Source organism: Ranitomeya imitator, chromosome 10 (genome assembly GCF_032444005.1).
Source record: "Ranitomeya imitator isolate aRanImi1 chromosome 10, aRanImi1.pri, whole genome shotgun sequence".
Lineage (NCBI taxonomy): Eukaryota > Metazoa > Chordata > Amphibia > Anura > Dendrobatidae > Ranitomeya > Ranitomeya imitator.
In genome coordinates, this window is record NC_091291.1 from 38,294,356 (window position 1) to 38,315,816 (window position 21,461).

Here is a 21,461-nt window from a genome sequence, read left to right on the forward strand (position 1 = left end):
TGATAGGGCGTTGATCCAGGGAACTAGTCTAATTGCCGTATGTGGAGTCGGGAAGGAATTTTTTTCCCCAATGTGGAGCTTACTCTTTGCCATATGGGTTTTCTTGCCTTCCTCTGGATCAACATGTATGGGCATGTTAGGTTAGGCTATGGGTTGAACTAGATGGACTTAAAGTCTTCCTCCAACCTTAATAACTATGTTACTATATTCTAGATTCTTCAAAGTAGCCACCTTTTGCTTTGATGACTGCTTTGCACACTCTTGGCATTTTCTTGATGAGCTTCAAGAGGTAGTCACCGGAAATGGTCTTCCAACAATCTTGAAGGAGTTCCCAGAGATGCTTAGCACTTGTTGGCCCTTTTGCCTTCACTCTGCGGTCCAGCTCACCCCAAACCATCTCGATTGGGTTCATGTCTGGTGACTGTAGAGGCCGTCCTTGTTCTCCTCCATCCTGTACATGCTGAGCTGTCAGTCACACTGCCGTGTCATGCTCCAACCGCACAGTAGCAGTGATTGACAACAGTCAACTAGTTTGATGACTGCAAGAAGGGACGAATAAACATAATTTTTAAACCCAAATATTTAGTGTTTTAGGCAGGGATGGACATATCACATGTGCATCAGGTTCAGTTGCACATGGGCCAGGTAGTGTAGGGAGGTTCCAGGGCGTAGGGAAAACTAGGAAATAGGGTGGCCCATTTGTACTACAGGCTGCTCAGAAACTGTGCAAAAGTTTTACATTTTTTTACCCATGTCGATTTTCCTTTTCAAATGTTGGGAGGACTCTTCTCTGGTCATTGTATAATTTAATATATAGTTAATTTTTTTTTTAAAGTGCTGTCTGACCTGACACTAATTTTCATAGCTTAATGAAGGACACAGGTCCTGCACAGGGACCCTTCACAGTTAGTGTTCACCTCTTGATGGAAGTACACCCTTGTGCTCCCAAAGTACTAATTCAGGAGCATTTACTCTGCTTGTTGAAAGCAACATGAGACTTTATTGTACAGATCTGTACATGGTGCAGTTGAAAGATCAATAGAATAACTAAAAATAGAGGGAAAAAATACTTCATTTTATGAAAATGATAGGTAAAAAAGGGGTAATTCAATAACTGCTTCGACAGACACTAACTCAGGATGTTGTTGACCTCACCAAAAACTTAGTATGTGCTATTTTAAAACAAAAGAGGTCAAAACTGAATAGATATTTCCTTAGACAGCTAAAACTATATTAAAATGCTATGCTGTCTTTCCAAATTCTCACCTCCTACTTGGATATGCTGTAATATTAGGAAGAGTAATAGTCATAGGTAGAATAAATGACAACTGGACCACCCTGTATTTTTTACCCCCTTACACTTGCTCTCCGTTCTGTCAATATTCTAAGATTAATGGCCTTCTTAATTTGAACCTCTTCCTCCAACACCAAAGACTTTAGCTGAGCTGCACAAGTTTTCTGGAATGCGCTACCACCAGACTATTAGATTACTTCCCAATATCCATAATTTTAAAGATGCCCTGCATTATCTTATATGATAAAGAAAGGGCTCAGATCCATTAGTATATTGTACTACTCTTATAAAATGAATTCTAAAGATTCAACTATGGATAATACATGGATATCCACAGTTCAATAGAAAAGAAAGATGACTGCACCGCTACACGGTGGGATCTTTGATTCACATGTGTTATAGATAAGTGCCGGCTGCACCTTAGGATTCCAGGTGCTCTTCCAGAAAAAACATCATAATATTGAGAGCTAAGAAAATGGATTGCACTCACCGATCCTTTTAATATTCCAAACTTTATTCAGACGATTAAAACATCATGGCCAGGAGAAAGGGTTAAAGGATGTGCAAGCCAGTGCTGATGACAGCCGTTTCGCACTAAGCGGCGCTTCCACGGGTCAATCATGGATACAGTATGACTGAATGTCTAAATATTGAGTTCCGAGGATTACCAGGATTGTCACGAGCCTCAAAGAAATGTTTTTTAAGTTGGATAATGATAACATACAAAGATTGACTGGAAACGTAGGAAGATATCCTCAAACTAAATGCAACATAGTAATTGGCCGACTCTGTTTAAATCACGGATAATGTGTAATTTTGTTTAATGTCATTGTGATATTGGATGTAGAATCTGTGATTGTGTGTATTCGTGGACTTGTGTCGTCTCTATAGTTTGTCCATATCAGATTGACATTGTTCTGTGATCTGTTGTGTGTGAAGAATGTTCTATGTGTGATGTTTTCATTTTCACGCATGCACGTGTTGACTGTCCTACGTCTACTGTCCAAGATCTTTGTAGTTGATGTTATGTACGTTTATGCATGTTCGATTTTTCTGTTCACCATCTGTCATCGACGGACCAAGCTGTTGCCAGTTTCGGAGTTACCTCTGAAGAGCCATTTTGCATGTGGCATGGAAGACCCCGGGTTCCGAGACTCATCGAGTCAGAACACCACTGGCTTTTCATTGCTCTACGGCAATGAAGCACTGTTTGCAAATTTTCTTGCTCATGGTTGGTGTAGCGCACGGTACACAACTGGGTGAATAATGCCTATTCTTTACATTTTTTCTGAGCATACATTTTAATTTTTGAATTTCAGAGTATTATGATGAAGATATGGCACAGGATGGTAAGTCTTCAACATTTAGAGACATAAGCAGTCAACAGAAACAGAATAGATATACAACACACCACTAGGAGTCGAAGAAGAACCAAGATACTTTTCATTCAGTCAAGAAGATTGGATTAGTCACATCTTTATCTGAAATGTTTTTGAAATCAACAGGTGAAGACAAAGTAGTTTATCACAGCATGAAATGCATGATGGGTTATGACACACGGCTGACCAACTATTTTCCAATAGTTGTAATTGAAAACCTGGAACACATAGAACATCAGAGCACCAGAATTACTTATCATCGATCGGTGGGGCATGCTGTCTACATGACATGTTGATAGAAAACAATGTGCTTGGCTGGTGGAGCATAGAAAATAGTTTATGTTGCCTTAACTTTTTTATGAGTGTCCATTTTCATTTTTTAATTTACAGAGGACTACTTTGAAGATATGTCTTCATACGGTAAGTTCTTCAAGTCCCGGACAAGAAGTAATGGAAAAAAAGAAAAGAAAAATTGGCTTCAATATGTATTCCTTTCATAGAACTTACCTTTCAAAGAAAAATAAATGCACCTAATCGCATGTCCCAAATCCCAATGTTCACGATATTTATTAAGAATTTGACAAAAAAACTCTCTAAATCGAATCATTTTATCAGCAGCATATAATTTTATCAATAAGGATTTGGCTTGATTTGTATTTTTATCGGTTCACCGAAAATCTATCTGGTTGGTCAAATCTAATTTTTGGTGTTGACCATTTTTTACAATGCATAATGAATTTATAAATCAAGTATTTTGTTACTTAATTTGCACATGAACATATTACTTATTACTAATTACACATTAAGCCTCTGATCAGATCAGCATCAAGAATGTAGTTTAAATCAAGTCAAGATGGAATCTGTTGACTTCCACTATCCACTGAGGTTTCAATTTTCAACCTTTTTAGTAACCCCCATTAACATTAGGAATATTTCAATTTGTTGTTTCATACCAGGTTTTCTTTCCTATTATATAAAAAAAAACTTCAGTTGCCCTAAACAGTTAATATCTTCTTCTTCATCTCTACTAAGTATTGTGAGTGAACAAAGGTGAAATGCTCTAGATGGGATGGAAGTACATCCTTGTGCACTCAAAGTACTAATTCAGGATTTTTTGTCCTGCTTATTAAAAGCAACAAGAGATTTTATAGTACAGATTTGTACATTATGCAGATGAAAGACCAACCATAGAAAAAATGGAAACAGAGGTAAAAAAAATAAAATAATTTTATAAAAATGATAATTAATACTTAATTAATATATCACAACTTTGTGTGATTGAAAACTTTTTTTCTGCTTTGCTTAAAGATGCTCCCGAACCTGATGTCGATTTATCTACACTGTCCGGATTATTTGTGAAGAAACCGCATGATTTACGCGTTCAAACCGGTAAGTGCTAAGAACAAATACTGTGCAAAAAAGTTCAGTTAAGCATTACTTGGGGTTAATTAATATGATGGCACTGAAACTGTTGTTTGGGAAATTTGAAAATGTTTGAAAAATTGCAGAAAGAATATAATATTTCACAGAATGCATAGTTTAACTATTTAAAGTTGAAGCATGCATAGTACAATGTGGTCCAGACTGACATCTGAAAAAGCCAAGGGAGATGAAGGTTACTTGATATGAAGCAGTAAGCCCTTCAATTTAGGCAGGATTGTTCGGTTCTAGAAGGAGAAGAAAGGTCCGTTTTTTATGGACTAAGTAAGGGGGAAAGGGATCCATGTCACTGTTCCTGGTAGCATTGATTTATCTGGGAATATATCTAAATATGTCAAGTGTATTGGTCAATTGCCCAAAGTGACCCTACACTTATTCCCATGTGTCCATCCGCTAAGCATAATGCACAACTCTACCGGTAAATTAAAAACCTCTTATATTCCCCTATTGAAAATTTACAAAACTGATCATTTCTGCCCCTATAAGTTTCGGCCAGTAATCGAAACTGGGGATCAATCAGTTCTCTGCAAGCACTTTCTGGTATGGCTTCTGGCCTAGGCTTAATGTCTATAGTTGTGTATTACATTTTTATGAAGGGAATAAGTGTATGAATACCTCGCAACTTTAAAGGACAAGAAAGAGGGACATATTCTGTGGCAGACATAGCGTACCACAGCAAGTTTGTATTTTATTCTAAGCCACTTCAATAACCTTGCCCAGTCCTTTGTATGCGCCCACACAGAAATATTGAAGCCCATTAGTGGTCCTACACTGTATAGTACCGCTTTCATGGCCCTCCACAATACCCCCACACACATTATGATGTCCTCCATGGTACTTTCTCCCACACACACTACATTCCCCACCCCCACACACTACATTCAACCACATGGTATGATTCCACATTAATGCCCCAAATATATTATATCCCCCAACAGCGTAATGCCCCACAGTACATTCCCCCACGCACAGTATGATGCCCCCTAGAAAGCCTCTCACACACAGTATGATGCGACTCACACACTACATCCCCCACACACACTACATTCCCCACCCCCACACACTACATTCAACCACACGGTATGATTCTGCAATAATTCCCCAAACATATTATATCCCTCCACAGCATAATGCCCCACAGTACATTCCCCCACGCGTATTACGATTCCCCCTACACAGCCTCCCACAAAGAGCATGATGCCACATATTTTCCCCCACACAGTATGGGCCTCTTACATAGTACATCCTACCCAACAACAACACTTGGTTGAGCGGGCACCATCCAGCTTATACTATCATAAGGGGATCACCATTTGCATACCCAAAATAAGTACCATTTAACGAGAAAAAGCGTATGCATAGGAAATTGGGATCACCACAGCAATTATCTTAAAATATCAAAATCTTTATTTGGAAACCATACACAAAGGAGCATTAAAAACAATTAAAAACAAATGACGTGAATTAGGGTAATGGGTCCACAACAATAACAAGTAAATACCAGCAAAATATGCATATCACACAGCTAATTATTACAATCGAGCATAGTATAGCATAGACAAATCACATATGCCCATCAATGACCCATAACATGCATGTAGACGCACTACATGTGCTACTACTAAGTAAGAGCAACCGGGTCGGTAAGTGCGTGGAGACCACTATAATCTGTGGTTTCACCACCAAATAACCCCCAGAGAGGGAACAGCACAATTGGCATGCAAATTAGTCCCACTCACTTAACCCCCTAGATCCCAGAGAGGCTCTTACCCAACCTAGCGCAATAAGCATACTCCGTGGTCATAAAATGACAGGCCCATCATATCCATATAGCTGTGTGAGTGCTAAGACCCACGCGTATCGACGCTCAGGGCGTCTTTCTCAAGGTCAGTATAATAGAGGTCTGTGCGTTCCCAAGTTTTTATAACACTAAGTAATACTATAACACCTACCAGGTGTGTAGAAGCATGGTGGCGCCGGTGCATCATCCCGGCGTGGTAGAGAGTTAGCTGCGCAGGCGCTGTAAAGTTTCCCATAGTCCTAATTGCAGTGGTCCAGGAACGGGGGTACCGACGTAGAGTCATTTCAGGGGCATTTGAGTTTTCACGGCAAAAATCGAGGGATGAGGTACTTAGAACACAACAGAGAATCAACAAGAACCAGCTCAGTCTTGTAATTAAGTTCAATAACCAGTGGAAAGATGTACATCACATAATGGAGTCGAATCTTATCCTCAGAGGTATCCCACAGACATCTCTCACTGACCCAGGGCAGTATCACTCACGGTTATTAGACCGTCCACTCTGAAGGTATCTCACAGACCTCCTTGCTCTGGCTCAGACTAGCCAGCACTCGCTCCCATGTGCCAAACACATCTCGATTACATAGGTGTTACCTCACCCAGGTATCTATCACATGGCTAGTCAGGTGATCGTGACATCACCACAGGTCCTCAAACCTCACAACCATCTTAGGTATTCAGACACATCCCTTTGGGTGGGTTTGTAGGTGACTGGACCCACCCATCTCTCCAATCCCCTGGAAGCCTTCCCAATGTAAAACAAATCCCTCAGCGGTAGATCTGCTGAGCAAAACATACCCATGCTTCCATCACAGGGCCACTCACCTCTGCGATACATACCGCCCATTAATCCCATGACCAGTCCCTATGCCACACACCACACACAGTACGATGTCCCCACGGCCTACACACAGGAAAATGACCCCACACAAAGTATGATGCCCAAAATAGACCACATATACAAAGTATAATACCCCAACAGTACATTGCCCTCGCATAGTATGATGAGCCTCATAGTGGCCCCACCAGTCCACCTCACACAGTATGATGCCCTTACAGTTCACTACTCAGCAGAATGGTGACCATGTTGGAGAAAAGAAGCAATATTTTAAAGAAGGACTTCAAAAATTGTGGATTGGCAGCAAAGTGAAACAAAAGGATCTACAAAGCCATCCACAACCTGTTCCCTCTCTATGTCTCTGAACTAATCTCCCACTATCTTCCCTCACGCAATCTTCGATCCTGCCAAGACCTCCTGCTCTCCTCCGCACTTATTCATTCCTCACACAACCGCCTCCAAGATTTATCCCGAATATCCCCCATCCTCTGGAACTCCACGCCTCAACACGTCCGATTATCCACCACCCTCAGATCCTTCAGACGGAACCTGAAAACCCATCTCTTCAGGAAAGCCTACAGCCCGCAATAACCATTCTGCTGCCTCACCAACCGCCAGAGCTGCCGCCTCACCAACCGCCCGAGCTGCCACCTCACCAAGCGCCCGAACTGCCGCCTCACCAACCACCCGAACTGCCGCCTCACCAACCGCCCAAGCTGCCACCTCACCAAGCGCCCGAACTGCCGCCTCACCAACCACCCGAACTGCCAAGTCACCAACCGCCTGAGCTGCCGCCTCACCAACCACCCGAACTGCCGCCTCACCAACCACCCAAACTGCCGCATTACCAACCGCCCAAGCTGCCGCCTCACCAACCGCCCGAGCTGCCTCACCAACCGCAGGACCTGCCACCTCACCAAGCTCCCGAGCTGTCGCATCCCCGACCTTCTGTTTCTTCCCCAGTATCCGTAGAATGTAAGTCCGCAAGGACAGGGTCCTCTCCCCTCTGTACCAGTTTGTCATCATACATTTGTGTACTGTAAATTATATCTATAACCCTGTATGTAACCCCTTTCTCATGTACAGCACCATGGAATTAATGGTGCTATATAAATAAATAATAATAATAATAAAAAGGAGAGTACTCGGTATTAATGATCCTTATACCATTAATGTGTCCTGCGCAGCTGTCTCCACCCCCGAGCCCATCACTTGTTAAATTTGGTTCTAGGTCTGGAACGGTACTTTAATTTTTTTGCCTTTTTCCCCACTTCTTTACACAGGAAAAGATTTTCCTATAAAGATTACAGTTAATGGCACTCAGCTGACTGCAAAGCCCACAGTAAAATGGTTTAAAGGAAAATGGCTGGAACTGGGAAGCAAAAGTGGGACTCGGTATAAGTTTGAAGAGAGTTATGAAGAAGCAAAAAAGGTAGGAATGTTTTTTTTCTGGCCTACAAAGTAATATTACTGATAAAAATTTAATAAATTGACATGAAAAAAAAATAATTAAAGTGAATGTCCATCCTAGAATACCATTTTGCTTTTTAAAATCTACATAGATTAAACATTGTGCTGGGTTGCCTATCAGTGGCGTAACTAGAGTGTGATGGGCCCCGATGCAAATATGAACCTGGGCCCCCCGCATGTTGGTCAGATGTATGGGCCTTGAAGCATTATATATCCTCTAAGGACACATGTCTTGCTCCCCCTCTACCAATATGTAGTATTGTCCCTCATCCTGTACTAATTTATTCCATCCTGAGCCCCTTTCAGGTATATATGTCCACCATCCTGGACCCTTTCCTAATATACAGCAGCCCCACCCTGGGTCCATTCTGGTATATATGTCTCCCATCTTGGGCCCATTCTGGTGTATATGTCCCACATACTGGGCGCATCATGGTATATATGTCTCCCGTCCTGGACCTATCTTGGTATATATGTCTCCCATCCTGTGCTCCATTCTGATATATATCTCCCTCCTGGTGTATTATATCCTGCATTCTGGGTTCATCCTGGTTTATATATATCCCCATCCTGGTATATATCCCCCATCCTGGTATATATATCCCCCATCATGGTATGTATCCCTAATTCTGTCGTTGTACTTTAATGCATTAAAAAAATATACCATTCTACTTACCATCCCTCGCTCCCACCCTGTAAGGTATCCTCTTTTGTAGTCAGGGCAGAGTCCAGCAGCTGACTTCAGCGTGCAAACAACGGGCAGCACATGCCAGTGATTTGCATGTTGATGTCAGCTGCTTGCCTCTGATTGGCTGGCAGCTCATATTACGGTGCAGGGACCCGGAGGGTCTCTGCACTGCAATGGATTACAGCTGAATGGACACTGCTGGCCCAGTTGCATCCTCTGCATTATACCTCTGTTGTCTACTAAAGGCCCATGTCACTGTTATTTATAGTTTACGTTTGAATTTAAACTTTTCTAGGATACAAGAGATCAAATTACTACATGTATAGGTAACCTGGAGAAAAGAAAAAAAAAGTGAATCAATAAAAAAATTAAAAAGAAAGTTAAGAAAATAGAAATATAAAAGTATAAATCACCCCCTTCACCCAATTAAAAAAACATAAATGAAAAATATATAATCTGTACTGCTCATAGGCTATAAACATCCAAGCTGACCACTCTTTACTTTGCAGTGACATTCTAAAAAGTCAATGCATTGTAAGCAGTTTGCACAAAATTGTGCATCTGTGGGGCAGGCAGCTAGCTGTTACACACTGCCAGACTCCCCAAAGAGAAGATAAACATGATCCATTGCCATGTTTACCTGTGCCTGGGATGTATACATAGCGCTGAACCAGCGCTAGTGTACACAGATTAGAAAGCACTGACAGTGCTTCCTCCTCCATACCCAAGGAACATGTGATTGCTGAGATTAAGGAAAGAGCAGAATCTGCTGTGTTTTAGGAGAATTAATTAATAAAGATATTATTTCTTATGATCCAGTCTGGTCTTCCTGGTGCATCCTTGGATCTGGTGGTTGGTTTGTTTCTGTGTTTTAGGAGATAGAATCAGCTCTGCTATGCAGCCAGGAGGTTGGAATTTCCACGTAACTGAGGCTACAATCCCAGCCCAAGTTACAAAGGAAATAAAAAATTAAAACAATGTATTAATTTGTTAAAATAATAAAATGCACCCCCCAATGTCTTTTAAGACCTTAGGTTGAGCACAGTGTTAGAGGTGGCAGATTGCACTAAATAAATTTAACCCCTTCATGATCCGGAGTATTTTCGTTTTTTTGTTTTCATTTTTTGCTCCCATCCTTCACAGACCATAACTTTTTTATTTTTCCGTCAATATAGCCATGTGAGGGCTCATTTTTTGCAGGACAAGTTGTACTTTTGAACAACATCATTGGTGTTAGCATGTCATGTACTAGAAAACGGGAAAAGAATTCCAAGTGCGGTGAAATTGCAAAAAAAGTGCAATCACACACTGTTTTTTTGTTTGGATTTTTTGCTAGGTTCACTAAATGCTAAAACTAACCTGTAAGTATGATTCTCCGGGTCATTACAAGTTCATAGACACCAAACATGTTTAGGTTCTTTTTTATCTAAGTGGTGAAAAAAATTCCAAACTTTGCTAAAAAAATTTTTCCAAAAATTGCCGCAATTTTCTGATACCAAAAACACAAAAGCGCAAAGAGAGGTCAAAATATACTCTGTTGTAAAAAAGTCACAGTAAATAAGCAAGTGCTAGTCAAAAAATGAAAAAATACAGGGTATTTAGTTAATACATTTTTTTTGCAAAAAAAGTATGTTAAGCTGCTCCACCAATCGCCAAGGTATACCCATAATAGAGCAGTCCTGTCTAATGCATATAGTCCCTATCTGATGTATTTAAAAACCTGATCATCTGTATAGTACCTGTATGAACAGGGCTCAGAGAGAAAATATCCACGTTGAACATGCAGGATGGAACAGCTACAATGCAAATGACCCACAGAGGAGTGGTGGACTCCCCAGTCTTGTAGAAACTGTGCGCGGTTGTGTTTTCAAGTTCTTTGGTGGTGTGAACAGGTTCCTACAGACTTGTTCGCTATGCAGGTGGCCCGTGTGTTTTTGGTTTTATTTTTCTGATACCCGTAGTCTTTCCATTTTTCGTGATATGGGGTCAGGTGAGGGCTTATTTTTTGCGCGCCGAGCTAACGTTTTTAATTATACCAGTTTTATGCAGATACGTTTTTTTGATCGCCTGTTATTGCATTTTAATGCAATGTCGCGGCGACCCCAAAAACGTATTTCTGGCGTTTTTAATTTTTTTCTCGCTATGCCATTTAGCGATCAGGATAATCCTTTTATTAATTGATAGATCGGGTGATTCTGAATGCGGCGATACCAAATATGTGTATATTTGATTTTTTTTATTGTTTTATTTTGAATGGGGTGAAAGGGGGGTGATTGAAACTTTTATATTTGTTCATTTTTTTCATATTTTTTTAAAACATTTTTTTTTACTTTTGCCATGCTTCAATAGCCTCCATGGGAGGCTCGAAACTGGCATAGCCTGATCGGCTCTGCTACGTAAGAGCAATGCTCAGATTGCTCCTATGTTGTAGAATTGCTGCATTGCTATGAGCGCCGACCACAGGGTGGCGCTCACAGCAATCCGGCATCAACAACCATAAGGTACCGTTACACTAAACGACTTACCAACGATCACGACCAGCTATATGACCTGGCTGTGATCGTTGGTAAGTCGTTGTGTGGTCGCTGGGGAGCTGTCACACAGACAGCTCTCTCCAGCAACCAACGATCAGGGGAACGACTTCGGCATCTTGAAACTGTCTTCAATGATGCCGAAGTCCCCGGGTAACCAGGGCAAACATCGGGTTACTAAGCGCCGTGCTTAGTAACCCGATATTTACCCTGGTTACCATTGTAAAAGTAAAAAAAAAAAAACAGTACATACTCACATTCCGATGTCTGTCACGTCCCCCGCCATCAGCTTCCCGCACTGACTGTGTCAGCGCCGGCCGTAAAGCAGAGCACAGCGGTGATGTCACCGCTGTGCTCTGCTTTACGGCCGGCGCTGACAGTCAGTGCAGGGAAGCTGACGGCGGGGGACGTGACAGACATCGGAATGTGAGTATGTAGTGTTTTTTTTTTTTTTACTTTTACAATGGTAACCAGGGTAAATATCGGGTTACTAAGCGCAGCCCTGCACTTAGTAACCCGATATTTACCCTGGTTACAAGTGAACACATCGTTGGATCGGCGTCACAAACGCCGATCCAACGATGACAGCGGGTGAACAGCGACCAAAAAAAGGTCCTGATCATTCCCCAACGACCAACGATCTCCCAGCAGGGGCCTGATCATTGGTCGCTGTCACACATATCGAGATCGTTAGCGGGATCGTTGCTTCGTCACAAAAAGCGTGACGTTGCAACGATATCGTTAACGAAATTGTTATGTGTGAAGGTACCTATAGAGGTCTTCAATAGACCTCTGGTTGTCATGCTGATGCATCGCTGACCCCCGATCACGTAACGGGGGTCAGCGATGCGCACATATCCGGCCCGATGGCCAGAAGCGCTAGTTAAATGCTGCTGTCAGCGTTTGAGAGCGGCATTTAACTAGTTAATAGCGGCGGCTGAATCGCGATTCAACCCACCGCTATAGCGGGCACATGTCAGCTGTTCAAAACAGCTAACATGTCCTGGCTTTGAGGCGGGCTCACCGCCGGGCCCACATCAAAGAGGGGATCAACTCCTCTCCAGAGGAATTCTAATGGCTAGACGCCAGCCCTGAATCCATACAAACAAACTCCTCTCCGGAGGTGCCAGAATTCTTACCGCCGACCCTGAGCACATGCTGACAAAAACCACACTGTTGCAATGTCTCATTTTCACATGGAAAGAGGTTGCGCCTCTGAGAGCCATTTATACGTAAAGCTCAAGTCCAGTCGGACAGGACCTTGCCCGTGGAACAATGCAGAGCTGCCACATCACCAGAGCAGCTGACGACTGACCACCAATGAGATGTCGCCACATCATGAGCATGCTCAGTAGGGTTATATCTGGATTTAGTCTCCAGAGCGTTCGCTCGTCGCTGCCTACCGCTGGTTACCATAGACTTGGCTGAAGAGCCAGCAGTAACCAGATGAATAGCACAAGCCTCAGCAAGACGCTGGGACCGATGTCTATGCTCAGCAGCACCTGCAATGGTCAAAGCTGTATGGGAGACCGCAGATGCTGGCAAGGCTTGTTATCTACCCTGTGCGCGGGAGAATCCCGGTGCCTAACACTCAGTGTGTGAAGTAAATGAATAAAAATACAGGTAATTTTACAGCACTATAAATGTCATAACAAAAAAATCTATAATGTAATTGCTTTTTGTTTTACCTAACTTGGAATTTTTTTCATTTTGTTAAGTACATTGGATTGCAAAATAGATGACGTCATTCGAAATGACAACTTCTCAACCAAAAAACAATTCCTCTTATGGCGTAAAAGCAAAAGAGTTTGGGCAGAAGGGAAAAAAGTGCAAAAAAAAGCATAAGCAGAAGAAAACAATAAATGAAGGGTTTCAACTATGCTTTTGCAGAGGGTTTGTAGGAATATTTTAGAAAAATAGAGTTTTGAGAACAATAAATATGAATTATGAGATGAATCAGAACAGAATAATTATTACACATATACAGTACATATGCATATAATTTATGCTGTATTTATATACAGTTCAGACCACAAGTTTGGACACACCTTCTCATTTAAAGATTTTTCTGTATTTTCATGACTATGAAAATTGTACATTCACACTGAAGGCATCAAAACTATGAATTAACACATGTGGAATTATATACTTAACAAAAAAGTGTGAAACAACTGAAATTATGTCTTATATTCAAGGTTCTTCAATGTAGCCACCTTTTGCTTTGATGACTGCTTTGCACACTCTTGGCATTCTCTTGATGAGCTTCAAGAGGTAGTCACCGGGAATGGTTTTCACTTCACAGGTGTGCCCTGTCAGGTTTAATAAGTGGGATATCTTGCCTTATAAATGGGGTTGGGACCATCAGTTGTGTTGTGCAGAAGTCTGGTGGATACACAGCTGATAGTCCTACTGAATAGACTGTTAGAATTTGTATTATAGCAAGAAAATAGCAGCTAAGTAAAGAAAAACGAGAGGCCATCATTACTTTAAGAAATGAAGGTCAGTCAGTCCGAAAAATTGGGAAAACTTTGAAAGTGTCCGCAAGTGCAGTGGCAAAAACCATCAAGCGCTACAAAGAAACTGGCTCACATAAGGACCGCCCCAGGAAAGGAAGACCAAGAGTCACCTCTGCTTCTGAGGATAAGTTTATCCGAGTCACCAGCCTCAGAAATCACAGGTTAACAGCAGCTCAGATTAGAGACCAGGTCAATGCCACACAGAGTTCTAGCAGCAGACACATCTCTACAACAACTGTTAAGAGGAGACTTTGTGCAGCAGGCCTTCATGGTAAAATAGCTGCTAGGAAACCACTGCTAAGGACAGGCAACAAGCAGAGGAGACTTGTTTGGGCTAAAGAACACAAGGAATGGACATTAGACCAGTGGAAATCTGTGCTTTGGTCTGATGAGTCCAAATTTGAGATCTTTGGTTCCAACCACCGTGTCTTTGTGCGATGCAGAAAAGGTGAACGGATGGACTCTACATGCCTGGTTCCCACCATGAAGCATGGAGGAGGAGGTGTGATGGTGTGGGGGTGATTTGCTGGTGACACTGTTGGGGATTTATTCAAAATTGAAGGCATACTGAACCAGCATGGCTACCACAGCATCTTGCAGCGGCATGCTATTCCATCTGGTTTGCGTTTAGTTGGACCATCATTTATTTTTCAACAGGACAATGACCCCAAACACCTCCAGGCTGTGTAAGGGCTATTTGACCAAGAAGGAGAGTGATGGGGTGCTACGCCAGATGACCTGGCCTCCACAGTCACCAGACTTTAACCCAATCAAGATGTTTTGGGGTGAGCTGAACCGCAGAGTGAAGGCAAAAGGGCCAACAAGTGCTAAGCATCTCTGGGAACTCCTTCAAGATTGTTGGAAGACCATTCCCGGTGACTACCTCTTGAAGCTCATCAAGAGAATGGCAAGAGTGTGCAAAGCAGTCATCAAAGCAAAAGGTGGCTACTTTGAAGAACCTAGAATATAAGCCATAATTTCAGTTGTTTCACATTTTTTTGTTAAGTATATCATTCCACATGTGTTAATTCATAGTTTTGATGTCTTCAGTGTGAATGGACAATTTTCATAGTCATGGAAATACAGAAAAATCTTTAAATGAGAAGGTGTGTCCAAACTTTTGGTCTGTACTGTTATATATATACAGTGGGGCAAAAAAGTATTTAGTCAGTCAGCAATAGTGCAAGTTCCACCACTTAAAAAGATGAGAGGCGTCTGTAATTTACATCATAGGTAGAACTTAACTATGGGAGACAAACTGAGAAAAAAAAATCCAGAAAATCACATTGTCTGTTTTTTTATAATTTTTTTTGCATATTATGGTGGAAAATAAGTATTTGGTCAGAAACAAACAATCAAGATTTCTGGCTCTCACAGACCTGTAACTTCTTCTTTAAGAGTCTCCTCTTTCCTCCACTCATTACCTGTAGTAATGGCACCTGTTTAAACTTGTTATCAGTATAAAAAGACACCTGTGCACACCCTCAAACAGTCTGACTCCAAACTCCACTATGGTGAAGACCAAAGAGCTGTCAAAGGACACCAGAAACAAAATTGTAGCCCTGCACCAGGCTGGGAAGACTGAATCTGCAATAGCCAACCAGCTTGGAGTGAAGAAATCAACAGTGGGAGCAATAATTAGAAAATGGAAGACATACAAGACCACTGATAATCTCCCTCGATCTGGGGCTCCACGCAAAATCCCACCCCGTGGGGTCAGAATGATCACAAGAACGGTGAGCAAAAATCCCAGAACCACGCGGGGGGACCTAGTGAATGAACAGCAGAGAGCTGGGACCAATGTAACAAGGCCTACCATAAGTAACACACTACGCCACCATGGACTCAGATCCTGCAGTGCCAGACGTGTCCCACTGCTTAAGCCAGTACATGTCCGGGCCCATCTGAAGTTTGCTAGAGAGCATTTGGTTGATCCAGAGGAGTTTTGGGAGAATGTCCTATGGTCTGATGAAACCAAACTGGAACTGTTTGGTAGAAACACAACTTGTCGTGTTTGGAGGAAAAAGAATACTGAGTTGCATCCATCAAACACCATACCTACTGTAAAGCATGGTGGTGGAAACATCATGCTTTGGGGCTGTTTCTCTGCAAAGGGGCCAGGACGACTGATCCGGGTACATGAAAGAATGAATGGGGCCATGTATCGTGAGATTTTGAGTGCAAACCTCCTTCCATCAGCAAGGGCATTGAAGATGAAACGTGGCTGGGTCTTTCAACATGACAATGATCCAAAGCACACCGCCAGGGCAACGAAGGAGTGGCTTCGTAAGAAGCATTTCAAGGTCCTGGAGTGGCCTAGCCAGTCTCCAGATCTCAACCCTATAGAAAACCTTTGGAGGGAGTTGAAAGTCCGTGTTGCCAAGCGAAAAGCCAAAAACATCACTGCTCTAGAGGAGATCTGCATGGAGGAATGGGCCAACATACCAACAACAGTGTGTGGCAACCTTGTGAAGACTTACAGAAAACGTTTGACCTCTGTCATTGCCAACAAAGAATATATTACAAAGTATGGAGATGAAATTTTGTTTCTGACCAAATACTTATTTTCCACCATAATATGCAAATAAAATGTTAAAAAAACAGACAATGTGATTTTCTGGATTTTTTTTTCTCAGTTTGTCTCCCATAGTTGAGGTCTACCTATGATGTAAATTACAGACGCCTCTCATCTTTTTAAGTGGTGGAACTTGCACTATTGCTGACTGACTAAATACTTTTTTGCCCCACTGTATATATTATATATATATATTGTTTTTATTGTTTTTCATATATATATATATATATATATATATATATATATTATGCTTTTTTATACAAAATAGTTCAAGAGTAAAATTGTAATCCTCGCTGACCAATCAGACCTCATCCTTTAGAGTGAAAAATATAAACAAACTATTTGGCTGCTATAAGCTTTTCTTTGCCTCATTTTTGATACATCTGTCCAATATGCCCTTAAAGTCAATCAGCTAGGCACATGATTCTGTTTGCATTTTTCTATTTATATTTTATTTTAAATTAATATTTTTTTATATATATCTATATTATCAATATAACGTTAGAGATAAAGCAATATCACCATGGTTGTTTCCTTTATACACAACATACTTCCCACACTATAATGATGCAGGCAAACACTCAAATAGTGTTCAAAGCATCTTCGTAGGAAACCGTATGAATCTTGCGCCCTCTAGCGGTGTAAAGTTTGTAATGCAGTCATTTTATGGCTAGTAAATAGGTACAGCTAAGTAATCCGCTTATTCCTCTTCCTACCACCCTACTATACACGTGAATGGTCAAAACGAATTAGTTGCTGTGCTCTGAATGGGGAGAGGAGAGTTGACGTTTATCTATTTTGCTCTTCTTTCACTTTAAGTTTGCCGTTTTTTTCAAATCAAGCATTCTCATGTCATTGTCTTTTCCGCGCAAAAGTTTTAGCTTTGTTTATTTTGTTTTCATGCCTGAGAAAGGCGTAGTTTCTACTCCGAAACGCGTTGCAATGAATTGGAGGTTTTTCACACCTACCACCTGGATTAACCTTTTGTCAGCAGCAGCGCCCGGGATCCATCACACTCTTCTCTCCGTTATGTGCAAAAGTTTGAGGCGGGTGTGGAAGAATGCTGTAAAGTAGGAAAGATTTAAAAAATAGAAATGTTAATAGTTTATTTTTTTTTTTATCAATTAACAAATTGCAAAGTGAATGAACAAAAGAGAAATCTAAGTCAAAATCATATGTGGTCTGACCGCCCTTTGCTTTAAAGAAAAAAAAGCATCAACTCTTCTCAGTACTTGCACACAGTTTTGCAAGGATTCAGCAAGAGGTTGCTCCAAACATCTTGAGGAACTAACCGCAGATCTTCTGTGGATGTCGCTGGTGCAAATCCTTCTGTCTCTTCATGTGATCCCAGACAGACTGGATGATGATGAGATCAGGGCTCTGTGGGGGCCGGATCACCACTTACAGGACTCCTCGATCTTCTTTACGCTGTAGATTGTTCTTAATGACATTGGCTGGTTGTTTGAGGTCTATGTTCTGCTTCAGAATAAATTTGGAGTCAGTCAGATGCCTCCATGATGATGGATCTGCCTGGATTTCTCAGCATTGAGGACACCATTAATCCTGACAAAATCCCACCTCCTTTTTCTGAAATGCAGCCCAAAACTTATAAGGACCTTCCACCATGCTTCACTTTTCCTGCAGACACTCATCATTGCACCTATGGACCTCTCAGCTACATCAGAGATAGTGCATCATCTGGCAAGCCAGCTCAGCACGCACCCTTCACTCTTCTTTGGCCAACGTTTGGCATGCGTTGCGTTATAAGAATGGTGGACTATGCTGTCGCATTCCTATCCCTGAAGATACCTATCGCATCATGTGTATTATATATCTATATATAGTGTCATGTGAAGTGTAAACTATGTTTTGCGGTTTTGAAATGTATTAGATAGTCATGTGGTATAATGTGACCTGCAATGTAATGTGATGAGCTGATGTATAGTGCTGGTAGTGTACAGTGGAGCGCCCTCGTAGGGCAGTGGGGTACTCTGTACCGGGTCCTTCGGTTCTCAAGGGGGATGTCACGGTGGCTGACCCGGTCCGTGGCCCTCGGGAGGTCTGTTGTAAATGGGGGAAAGGTCTTTAAATGGGAAATGTTCGTGACGCCACCTGTGGTATTCGGTCAGGGTGACCGACGCTGCTTAGGGGTCCGCTGGGGTGATGTTATGGCAGCTAGATGGTATACCTTCCCACAGGTGAAGTGTGTCCCCAGGGCTTCCCAGAGTGTAGATGATGGATGGTGTAAGGCGCAGTGAAGAACGAGGACACAAGGTTGCAGTCTCTTTACCTTTACTGAAGGCTTCAGCGTCCACAGTCCAGAGCACCGGATCACAGGGCAGGCAGAGTCCGGCCAGTCTGAAGGCAAATCCAGAGTCCCTTATCCAGGGGGAAATCAGTAGCCTTCCTCTAGCGTCTGGGCATTGTAGTTCCTCCCTGCTGAGCAACTCGGAGAGGTCCTCACAACTGTTGATGGTGTTTTTGATGTTATGTCTTCCTCTCTCTCCCCCAGATGGATAGGAACAACCCATATGACTGATGGCCTGAGGCTTTTTACAGGGACTCTAGCATGCCCCAGCCCCCACCAGTTGCCACCGTGCCTCCTGGGTATAGGTCGGGTAGGTAACGTAGAATTATCTGTCCTGCCAGTCTCTGAAGTAAAGCGTAGAGATCCTTACTCCCTTGGTGTTCTGGCTACCGGATTTCTGCGCCTCAGAAGGAGGCAGCCTTTTGCAGGGCAGAACTCCTTCTGGTTTCCTCTCCTTTTGCTATCACTTCGTTTCTCACCCTCTACAATACAATTCGCTTTCATGTCCTTCCTTAGGATGCTGCTGCATGCTGGGCCGACACAGCTCCGTGGCCATCTGTCTAGGCCTCTGACAGGCTCCCACCACTGTCAGGGACCCTCCTGTCTGCAGCAGCTAGATGTTCTTCCTTTCCTCTGGCTGCCTGACAGGTGCTGCCTGGGTGAAGCCCAGTCAGCTTCTGACTAAATTCCTATCCAGACCACCAGTTTTACCTAATTGTAAAGAGTTCCCTACTAAATAGGAGCATGGCTCCCCCTGGTGGGCTGGAGTGTGAAGTGTGTGGTGTGGTTTGTGATACCTGGTAAAGTGATCTCCTTTATTGCCTTCAGACGTAACACCACTCCCCCTGGTGGAAGAATGACATTACAGCAACGACCAGGACCCTGTGGCGCTGCATACAGTATTAGACATAAATGATTTGCAAGGAAGATCTGCCCAGCAATGGACAACAGGGACAGAAGTAGTTAATTGTTGGGACTAGCCAACAGGGAGAGGACTCAGTGATAGGGACTGGATTGAGTTAGAATTTGGAGAGTAACAAGTGTGCATTGCTACCAAGAGGTGATCCAAGAGAACTACTGACGTGACCGAGTGACCTTCCAGAAGATGTGAGCGGACAAGATGCCGAGTCATGGGATACTTGAGAGCTTGCTAGTGGACCTATACAGGACTGAGAGCGTTTGACTAGTGAGGGTCACAGGCTGTAGATCCATAGTGATAGGATGTGGGACAGCCAAGCAAGGAGAAAGAGACTCGCTGACCAGGACTGTGGCCTATAGCTGGTTGTGGAGACGTAGGACAAAACAGATAAGCTGCCGGGCCATGGAGTAGCCTACAGAGGAAGGATACAGTGGGAATGAAATGGCTTCTTATTGTGAAGGAAACGTGTGTAAGAGTGTGTATCCCTTGTACATAACCCCTATCAGGGTCAGTAAGGACCCCGTAAGTCTTCAATAAAAAATGCTGTGTTCACATAGCCCTCAAGGTGAAGACCAAAATGTACCTGTACATCAATCTTCATTATTCAGCTTTATGTTTCTGCAGCTTTACCATTTTGAGCTGAAGGTTTTTAAAGCAGTGAAGGCCGATAATGGGACATACAGATGTGAAGTTTGCTCCGCCGACAACCGTGAAAACTGCACCTTTAGTGTCTCAGTGGAAGGTAAGAATAGCTAAACCCTAATGCAATAATAGCAATAGTTCCAGACATATTATACAAGGATTTGTAAAGTAAACACAATATTCTCTAGTGATTATGGGATTGTGTGATGTAATTTGTCCTGACCACCCGGCTCAGCCAGGAACTGCAGCCAGAATGGGGCGGTGCTGAATCCCCCTGGATAAAGAGGATCAGGATAAAAACAGCCAAAGAGACATTGCATTAAATTAGCGCCGCAGTCTCTTCATTCTTATGGATAATTAAACAAAATGATATCGCACTACAAAGATATTATGGAGCAGGCACTAATGTAACAGTAAACATAAACCGTACAGAGATACAAAAATTACAATCATGTCGCAGTACAGGGGTAATAAACACAGTGATATCACAGTACAGGGATAATAAACACAGTGATGTCACAGTACAGGGGTAATACACACAGTGATGTCACAGTACAGGGATAATAAACACAGTGATGTCACAGTACAGGGGTAATACACACAGTGATGTCACAGTACAGGGATAATACACACAGTGATGTCACAGTACAGGGATAATACACACAGTGATGTCACAGTACAGGGATAATAAACACAGTGATGTCACAGTACAGGGATAATACACACAGTGATGTCACAGTACAGGGATAATAAACACAGTGATGTCACAGTACAGGGATAATAAACACAGTGATGTCACAGTACAGGGGTAATACACACAGTGATGTCACAGTACAGGGGTAATAAACACAGTGATGTCACAGTACAGGGATAATAAACACAGTGATGTCACAGTACAGGGATAATAAACACAGTGATGTCACAGTACAGGGGTAATAAACACAGTGATGTCACAGTACAGGGATAATAAACACAGTGATGTCACAGTACAGGGATAATAAACACAGTGATGTCACAGTACAGGGGTAATACACACAGTGATGTCACAGTACAGGGATAA

General features: G+C 42.3%; 1 protein-coding gene across 3 annotated transcripts in view; it reads left to right on the forward strand.

Annotated features, from left to right (window-relative positions):
* LOC138651741 (myosin-binding protein C, fast-type-like) overlaps positions 1-21,461 on the forward strand; it is a 158,355-nt gene that overhangs the window by 41,856 nt on the left and 95,038 nt on the right. The window contains exons 3-7 of one of the 3 annotated variants that reach the window (XM_069742192.1): positions 2,614-2,643; positions 3,064-3,093; positions 3,982-4,062; positions 8,036-8,184; positions 20,384-20,501. In XM_069742192.1, the coding sequence (XP_069598293.1) occupies positions 2,614-2,643; positions 3,064-3,093; positions 3,982-4,062; positions 8,036-8,184; positions 20,384-20,501 (408 nt within the window). The remainder of the gene's footprint in view (positions 1-2,613; positions 2,644-3,063; positions 3,094-3,981; positions 4,063-8,035; positions 8,185-20,383; positions 20,502-21,461) is intronic. The other 2 variants (XM_069742189.1, XM_069742191.1) reach the window with 2 other exon arrangements.